Here is a 9600-nt window from a genome sequence, read left to right as displayed (position 1 = left end):
TGGCCAGATGTCCCAGATGGCTGGCAGGGCTCTGTGCTGTCAGCAGATCTGCAAACCGAGTGTGAAGTTAGCATGAAACACTGACACTGCACACCAGTCCTCCAGGGATGCAGCCAAGGAAACCTGCAGAGCTGTACCGTTTCTTTCTCTTTGTCTTTCTGCCATTATTAAATGGGAAGGTGGCTGCTTTACAAGGGTCGTATGAAGTCTAAAGTGGGTGTCTGAGGCGTTTTGAAAGACCAGCTGAAAGGCACATTAACCTGTCAGCACATACAGAGGTTTTTACTGTCTTTATCCCAGTTGTACACTGTATTCAAGCTTATACTCTGGACTGAAGTGATAAGACATGTTCAGTCCAAATTACATGAATAGCAACAAAAGATGAATGTAATAACGTTTAAAATACAAAACACACAGGCCCAAACAACAGCTTTCTGTGAAGGAGGAATTTATTTTGCATTTCTGCTTCTATATTAATCTCTTCATGATGAAACCAACACCATAAAGGTTATAAACAGCAGTACAGGTGATCTGTCTAGAACTGTGTGCTATGAAAAAGACTTTATTATTAAAATAGGTGAGGAACCCTCTACCCATTAACAGCCTGTCTCCTAACACTACCCCAAAACTAAGCCTGAAAACCAGCATTTTGTCAACCAAAAATTCAGGTATCGGGCAAAGCAAGTGTCCATCCCACTCGTCCCTTAAATTGTGCAGTGCTGGCTGTGCCCTGTGTAAGGCATATGTTCCTATTGTCAAAGCAGGTAATCCTCTCTAGATCCTGATTTTGTCACACTGTGTGACTGTTGAAAAATCCATCCTTGGGGCCACTGGGGAGGGGGAAAAAAATGGCACAATCAAACAAAATCTCCCATGTAAGACACTGCCCTCTTTCAAAGCACAGTGATCTTTCTGTCTTTTCTTTTTCCAAAGACTACAAAATGTGTAGCTTTGTTAAAACAAATATATTTCTGCATATACAGTATATAAAGCTTTGGAGTAACCACTAACAAAAATGACCAGAGAGACGTAACCAGAAGGCACAGCGGGACAGTGATGACAGTGGCTGCTCAGCGAGGAGACTGTAAACATTTTGCCCTGTTTGTCCAAGGAGACAGATAGCAGGAAGGGCTTGAGTCTTTCCAGAAGGCAGTGTTTTAGCCACTTGGAGTGGCACTCCGTTAAAAACAGTGTTGTAAGGCTAAAAACATTTTATGCTGTGTATAAAAGTCCTGTGCCGGGTGTTTATGCAGCAGCAGATACAAGGTTCTCTCTCTGCAAGTCATTACATTGATTAGAATTAATACACCCACCCACCGGATCATGTGGTGCACCATCATTATTATTGATTCTCATTAAATCTAAAGACTGTTGTTTGTGTCACAAGTTGTCCTAACTTCATTAAATTACACATCCTCTCTAAACAAGAACACCCAGTCCCCAGAAATGTGGCCAACACACACAGAAACCTGGATTTGGTTGAAATGTCATTATTACTGGAGCGCCATCTCCTTGAATGTCTCTCCCTGCTGGCTGAACAGTATTCACCAGTATGGGCTGTTTTTTGCCAAAACTCCGCTGGTTGAGGGAGTTGCATGTGTCAGTGATCACCAAGAACTAAACTGACAGGCAGTCAATTACGCATTGTCATACTTCTGCAGAGTCTCCTCTAATTTGCCTGTGATTTTTTGGAAGAAGGCAATCTGCTGCTGTAGGTAGTGCTGCATCTGTGCCTTGAAGTCACGCACGCGGATCTGGTGGAAGTGCTGGATCTCAGCCAGCGTGGCGCAGGAGATAATGTTGCAGCGCTCGTCGATGCCTTCCGCCTGCGCCCGGTCCATCTTGCCCTCCTCTACATGTTTCTGGCTCTCTTTCACCTTTGTCAAGGCTCCTGTTGTGGGACGAGAGAGAGAGAGAAGAAAAAAAAAAAAAAAAAAAAATCAAGGTTTATTTTTTGGTTTCATTATCACACTTGAGAGTGCACGTTCTGCAAATGGAAAGCACCCAAGCCATTTATTTGTCAATGTTCAATCATCCAGATACTATTTCAACCAGCCTGGGAAAACAGCCCACAAGAAGGCTAGGTTTTAAATGTTTAAATGTTCTTTCCTTGAGACATTTAACTTATCAAACAGACATCTGACCTTCAGACTCTTTTACGTCGGAAAGTTAATTAATAATCTTAATATTATTTTCTATAAAAGATTCAAGAGCACAGCTTACAGTAAATTTATAGCTCCAAGGAACTGGCCAAAAATAGTTTGTTCCAAACGTCATGAGAACCCCAAATGTAGCTATAATTAGAAAATGTGAGAGGGCCTGGCTCTAAAAAAAATAACTATTACATTATGTCACTTCAAAGGCCTTTTCTAAACAACCATTTAAAGGGATTTTGCTGGCGGTTTGATCCCATCTACCAATGATTGTTGGCAATTTGAATGCCTAAGAACACAACCAACTGTGAACAAGTCTGATGTGTAAGACCTAGGTATTCTTTAATGCTGATGTCATGGTTAAGCAATTCATTGTTTAAAAGGAAGGAAATATGATTCTGTCTGATCTTCCATTTTTCATATTCATAATGATATACAAGAACAATGCGGTTTCTGTATTTCTGTGTCTTGTTGCTGTTCAGCACAGTATCATGTATGTAGATGGAGGGATGAAATTCCCATGTGACAGCAGCATTACAAACCACACTGAACATGGAATAGTACAAAGACTCACATCAACACACAAGTGATATAAGTTAAAAAGTAAATTAAAAAAAAAGTAAGCCCTTTAAAACATGTGCATACCTATCCTAGCCTTGAAGAGCATTTATTTTTAAAGATTATTTTTGGGGCTTTTCTGCCTTTAATTTTTGAGAGGACAGTTAGATGAGAAAGGGGGAAGATATGCAGGAAATGCTCACAGGTCAGATTCTAACCCTGGACCTCTGCGTCGAGACTTAAACCTCTCAGTACACTTGTGTAAAAGACCACTACCACTACCACTGGCCACCCATCAAGACCATATTTAAAAAACCTTTTCACTGGATTCTCAGTTTAAAACAAGTTAGATGGAGACATTAAAATGTAAGTCAGAGAAGCCTTTTAACAGGGATGAAGTTAGCTTAGCTTTAGCTAGCTAAGACTAAAAAATCTGCAAGTGACAATGTAATTTCTAGAAATGAGAACTTTTGTATAAAATGTGCCTGACATCAGGGACTCATCATTTAAAAAAATAAAAAATAAAAAGAGTTCTGAGTGGTTAATCTTACATCATCATTGTGTGAAAACATTTAGACATTTTCAAATTCTTTCACACAAATTCTTTATCAAAACAAGGCTCAAAATAAGAAGACTTTTTTATTAAATCAACAACTTTATTTTTACTTTAACTACTTATATATATGTATATATTTTTTTTAATCAACTTATATTAAAAAAAAAAAAAATTCAACTACTACTTTTCCCATCATTGTCACTTGGTGGTTATTGATGAGTTTCAATTGTTCTTTGAGTTCAGCTGTTGCACATCGCTTTGATCATAACAAGTGAATTTAAATAAATCATGACCAGGTAAAAAACTAAACCTTGCAACAAAAGAACGCCAGCAGATTGCAGTCACTGAGAGTTTCACCTCACAGTTTCCACTCTGTCAGGAAGAGCTACTTGCAGTCGTCACTGTGGTGGTGTCTTGTGGCATAAGAGGACCAAGACATGATAGTTTCCACACATACCATTTTCACACAAACTGCCGCTGTTTTCCACTCTTTAAAAAAAACCTGCTGAGTTTTGCTTAATAAGCCTTCAGCCAAACATATAAAAAACAAGCCTACAAGTTTCCAGACAGATGGTTCAATGGGAGCAGAAGGCTGGGTCAAATCACCAGTAGCCGATGACATATGACTTATCAAACTGCTGACATTTTCTGACCATGTCTAGAAAGAAATGTCATGAGCAATAAGCACTTCAGGTTCAAATGCAAGAGAAACTGACAGGATATGACATTCTGTCCTATCTGTTTACATGTCACATCTGGACTCAAAGAAACGTTTCCTTGGGCTGTGACATGAATGCTAATGTGCTAATGTATCATTTCTTAGTGTTTATCTTAGGATTTGTGCTTGTCCAAAAAGATTTTTAAATTTTAAACAAGATTTGTGGGCCAAAGATTTGAAATTTAAAGGACATGCTTCCCCCTTTTTTTGTTTTAATAACTTTGCAGCCCTTGTGATATTCTATGCAGAAGCAGATGGTAAAGAAATACATCTCTTTAAAATAATAATTAGCAGATTAACTGATCATGAAAATAATCATAGTTGTAGCCCTGACGGTGCCTGCCCAGTGGACGCGACCTGACTGTTGACAACATTTATACTCATTTATTTTGTATGGGAAGGGGCTAATGCGCTGCACAAAGAATGCTGGGATACCTGGCGAGCGGGCCAAGTCACAAGCAACCGTAGGGCGGATTTGTGTTTTTTATTTATGATCACATTTTTGTTTGTTTGTTTAAAAGAGCCAAACAAAAGTGGCAGAGACGGGTTTATATGTATTTCATGCGTACAGTGGGAAGGCACCGTTAGATAATTAGTGTCATAAAACTTGTTCTGTCCTTGTTTGTTATTCAATGTGGCAGAAACATTGGTTGACTCAATACTTTGAAACACAGATGTACTCCATGCAGGTGTGATGCTATAATGTTTAACATTGACATGTTGTAATTGTTCAAAAGGCCACAGGCAAGTTCAACTCCACGCATGGTATAACCAAGTGACAGACAATGTCATCTTTGAGCATGGGCTTTAGGGCCAGATTAGGGGAAATTTGGGCACTTAAAGCAACACCAAAGATTGTTTTTTACCTTAAAATAAGGTTTCCAAAATTATTTCAGTGGTTCATCAACTCGTAAAAGGGTGAACGTCGCTTCTGCCTTCGTTATGTGGACTTCTGTCGGCTTTAACGGAACTATGCAAGTCTGCCAAATTGTGTAGTGGATCTGTAGTTTGAATGAGACAGCGGTAATGGACAATTCCGCTTCCAACCTGTAGGGGGACCAAAGAGGAAAAGTGCTTTGGTTTTGCTTTAAGGTATGCAGTTAAACGTCCTGTATTGACCCATCATGGGACTTTGTAGTCACTATGTGAGCTTAGTCACCAGCACTCTGTTAAAAGTCTAATTCAGCCTGCTTGCTTCCTTAAACAAGTGAGCACAAAGACATTCTGACCTAACCCTGCTTTTTGACTTCTTCTTACGGTTCTTAAGGTTCACAGAAATGCCTTACAACTTCTTCTTTTTCTAAATTTAATTGGATTCAATTTAATTCAAAGGGGCTTTATTTGCATGATGAAAGTTTCAATAACAATCTTGCCAAAGCATCAAAATACAATTTGTCAGAATATTTGGACAGAACACAATAAATATTACGAACATTAAAGCGTTTTTCCCCTTTCCTTTGTGTATCTTTTTGTGCATATTATAGGTTTAGAAAGTGAAAAAGCCCAACGTCCACCACAAAGGGACATCTGATCTCCAACAGAAAACACTGTTCACCAACTGCTCCAAACAGCTCTATTGTAGTCCAGACTTTACTTCTGGGACAAACGTGCGTCAATTTGTAACACATGTTAAAATGCTCGTCTAGCTGCTAGCGTAGCACGCCCCCATACTCTGCTTCTTAATGGCTAGTAGTCCTTACCTAGCTATTGCGCATGTGTGACTCCCAACTAAGATGGAACAGAAATGTGATATCTCACTTTGTAGCTAAAACAGAGCTCAACACACAGGGTGAAAAGAGGAGCTGTAGCAATGTGCAGTTCGACAATTAAACCATGTAAACCTATTCTGGTGCAACCTATTAATACAATTATGAACTTGAAAATGAGCATAATATGAGCACTTTAACATCTCTCTCTCTCTCTCTCTCCACTCCCAACCCTAAACATGTTAGGCTATATAGCCCACAGGGCAAAGAATTATGTTGACAAATTCCCCCCCAAAAAGAATCTCTTTCGACATTCACGACAAAGTCTTCCCAGTTTGCTATCTGGCTGTAGCTCCCTCAGCTACAGTTTAACCCAACTCATAGAAATTCCTTTAATGCACAAAAGATTGGACATGACAGAAAAAGAGGTAAAGATAACAGGGGAGCAGAGACACAGGGATGGAAAAGAGAGGGACAGGAACAAACACAGCTGTCCAAAGACTGCAGTGCCAATCCCAAAGGTGTTTACTGTACTATAACTTAAAGGTCTCTGGCTTCCTGCGTTTTAAAAGCCCACTAATGGACTAAGGTGGAATAATTGTTGTCATGGAGATTTTGTGAGAAAGGCTAGAGTTCCGTTATAAAAGATGGTGTCAGCAAAATGTAACATACAGAGAGCCACATCATTTTCACAGCTGCTGTAAGCAGGCTATCTCCAATAACTAAACCACCTTCTTAGATACTGAGTGTCAAGTTAATTATTATTATTAAGTAGGGCTGCAACCATAGATGTTTTACATCATACAATAATCTTAATTTTCTCAATTAATCAAATGTTTAGTCAATGAAATGTCAGAAGGTAGTGAAAAAAGCCATCGAAATTCCCCAAGTTGAAGTCTTCAAATTGCTAGTTTTGTCCAGCCAACAACATTTACTTTGCTGACATAAGTGATTGACAGTGTGCAGGAGTGCTCTTTACAGTCAGAGTTTGTGATCCAACATCCATACCACTTTCTACAATCCAGGAATTTGTGTTTTTCCTGTAGCGTGTTGTTTCCAAATAAAAATTAAGACAAAATGTGAAGGAAAAAAACTAAATTCCTCACAATATATCACCATTTATGCTATAAAGTCATGGCATATTGCATGTCTTGCATGTGCTGCTGTGGTTATGTGGTTATATATATATACAGTATATATATATATATATGGAAATACAAGATCTACAGTAGAGCTACTGATGACTGAACACCCCCTATGAGATCTGTAGCATACTGTAGTGTCACACCATGAATAAGGAGACACTCCGATAAATGCCTCTGAAGAAATCCTCCCTGGGTGTACGTAGGTGGCATTGAGCCCTCCTAGATTCATTGGAGGCAGCAACTTCCACTCTTACGTAATCCCTGTTACACAACACAGAGCTACTGCGGGCTTGTGACCTGAACAACCAGCGGCAATCTCCACCTTATCATTCAGCCACCTGTCATTCATTTGTGCACCAGAGGGTTTTTAAATAGCCTGTGACAACAGGAGTGTCTGCTGAAAGGATGACTCGGCAGGAAAACATGACATTGTTGTAAATTGGAGTTTTCCCTTACTTGTCTGGTATTGTTTTATCTCTTCATGCAGTGATAAAACTATGATTTGATCAGACAGGTAAAGTTTAAAAGGTTAAAGGTGCCTTTATTGCCATTTCTAAGCACACACAGATAAACTAAACTGATCCTTTTAATGTGCTCAATAGATACAATTAACAAGGGAAAGAAATACATAAATTAATATAAAAATAAGGATAAATTAGTATGTAAATGTATCTGAGAACATTCCTCTTTGCATTCAGGTTCATCACAATATGTTTGTGAAAAAAAAACAGTTTATTTACAAGTCTTTCATAATGTTTAAAAGTAGGTGTGTTTCCAACCACATATTTTCATCCTGGATATTTTACCTGACGATGTTACAGAAAGGAATACATTCAATATATTTATTGGAGATTCTACTCCTAATAGCCAAAGTATTATGTGACTGGGCTTGGAGTTAAATGATAACCTATCATTGTCATAATTCTGAGAAAAATACTTTGTCATAACCTATATGGGCTTGATATCATTTGTCTTAATCTGTATATGCTGTCTGGAATAAAGTGAAAAAGTATGTGTGTTTCTTGCTTTCTTTATTTTGTTTGTGTACAACCATAACAACCATAGCAATGTACAGAGCTGTCCGTAGGCCGTATACTGCAGTAAAAAACCCAAGTGAGACGCACATTCCGAATGTGCTGTATACATGTCCAAAGAATTCCTTTACAAGCCAAATAATACAGTATTGTCACACGTTTTAATTACAAAAAATGCTAATTTGGGGAAAAGGTTGTGGAATATTTGTGTTTGGATGTAAACTGTGAGCTCCTCCCTGAAAATAGTCTAATTTCTGAGTCTGATGAAGACTTGATTTCTAAGTGTTTTTAGCTACCAAATAAACGATATTACTTGCATCCGGGTGGCGCTCTATTATTTTAGAATTATTAAAATTACCTGGTCTAAAGTCAACCACAGGTTTTACCTGTAGGAAACACTGCAGGCAAGATCAATATTATGACACAGTAAGTGTTTGAACAAGAAGCTAAAGCAGAAGAACTTGCGGTATTTCAATATCACCTGACAGACTGTGAACTGTGATAAAAAAAAATAATAAAAAAACATGTTTTCACCTAAATATAAACTGCTGGACCATTTTTAGATCGCAATTTGCCTGGGCAAAAGTTTTGTTATTCAATTACCCCCTCTTCTTGACCTTCAATAACACTGAATAAGATTCTTCACCCCTAACACAAAACAGCTTCTTCTTTAACCAGCCAAACCAGACTTAACCCTATGTTTAAAATTGGAAACAGTGAGCATTTATGAAACCCTTCTCCTCCCTTCCTCTTTCCCAAGAGCCCAAAATAAGAAAACAAAACAAAACCATGTCCTAATCTGATACTGTGTCAAGGCCACAAAATCATCTTGGACAAAAATAAAGGATGTGAAACTCTATAAGTTTCTCAAAGCCACACAATGATGCTAATATCATGAGCTAACATTGTCCCAGTCAAGCTCCACGCTAATGGCTAATGGGGTCCCAGAAGAGGTGGCGATCAATATGGTTATATTCAGTGTCCCTCTGTGGGACAGCTCACATTTCACTGGTCACTTTCAAGGGGACAAATAAAAACCTGCCTGCGGTCCTAATGAGATGGACATAGGGAGATATTAATGGAACTGAGTTGTTGATAAAACTGACAAGCAACGAGTTGACAGGTTTCTTCTAAACAGAGCAACATTGATATGTCTGTCTGCAAGAGATAACCTCTTTAATATGGTTAATGACCAAGCATATTAGCCTTCACCTGCCATTTTAACACTGCTACAGTGACCATTTGACTTTCGGGCTGGCTTTAAATCTTGACCATGCACCAATGCAATAATACAACACTTCTGAGCCCCATACTTGGTCCAATGAGTTTCTGTGTGACCACTTCGGTTGCAGCAATGTGTACTCTGGTCTATGACAACAAAGGATGTGGCCTAGCCTCTCTTCAGCTTTCTAACTGTGAGAAGGCAGCAATAAATCTGTTGCATGCCCTGGGTTCCCGTCAGCTTTGTTTCCAGTGTGTGGCGAGGCCCTGTTTCACTTCTCCCTAACATCTTTCAACACATCACATCAACACTGTGCCCGCAGCAACTGCGCCCGGTCTTCCATGTGTGGTATCGAATCAGGGTTTCTTATCGGTGGCTGAAGGCTGGGCTTATCACACCAGACTGTTTAAATGCTTGCTTTGCCTTATTTGGGCTGTGTGTGGCCTACGCGGCAAGCTTGATTTGAGCTGACTGGGAAGTTTGTGCCCCACTGCAGCCTAAACAGTCA

The 9600-nt window shown here is 39.1% G+C and overlaps 1 protein-coding gene across 1 annotated transcript in view; it reads right to left on the bottom strand.

Moving 5' to 3' along the window:
- Nucleotides 1–431: 431 nt before the first annotated feature.
- The window catches only part of snx18a (sorting nexin 18a), a 12838-nt gene continuing 3669 nt past the window's right edge, over nucleotides 432–9600 (bottom strand). The window contains exon 2 of the mRNA XM_034870994.1: nucleotides 432–1891. Within this exon, the coding sequence (XP_034726885.1) occupies nucleotides 1638–1891 (254 nt within the window). The 3' untranslated portion in view covers nucleotides 432–1637. The remainder of the gene's footprint in view (nucleotides 1892–9600) is intronic.

This window comes from Etheostoma cragini, chromosome 5, assembly GCF_013103735.1.
Source record: "Etheostoma cragini isolate CJK2018 chromosome 5, CSU_Ecrag_1.0, whole genome shotgun sequence".
Taxonomy (NCBI): domain Eukaryota; kingdom Metazoa; phylum Chordata; class Actinopteri; order Perciformes; family Percidae; genus Etheostoma; species Etheostoma cragini.
The sequence above is the reverse complement of the archived record's forward strand: the minus strand, read 5'-3'. Positions and strand labels throughout refer to the sequence as shown.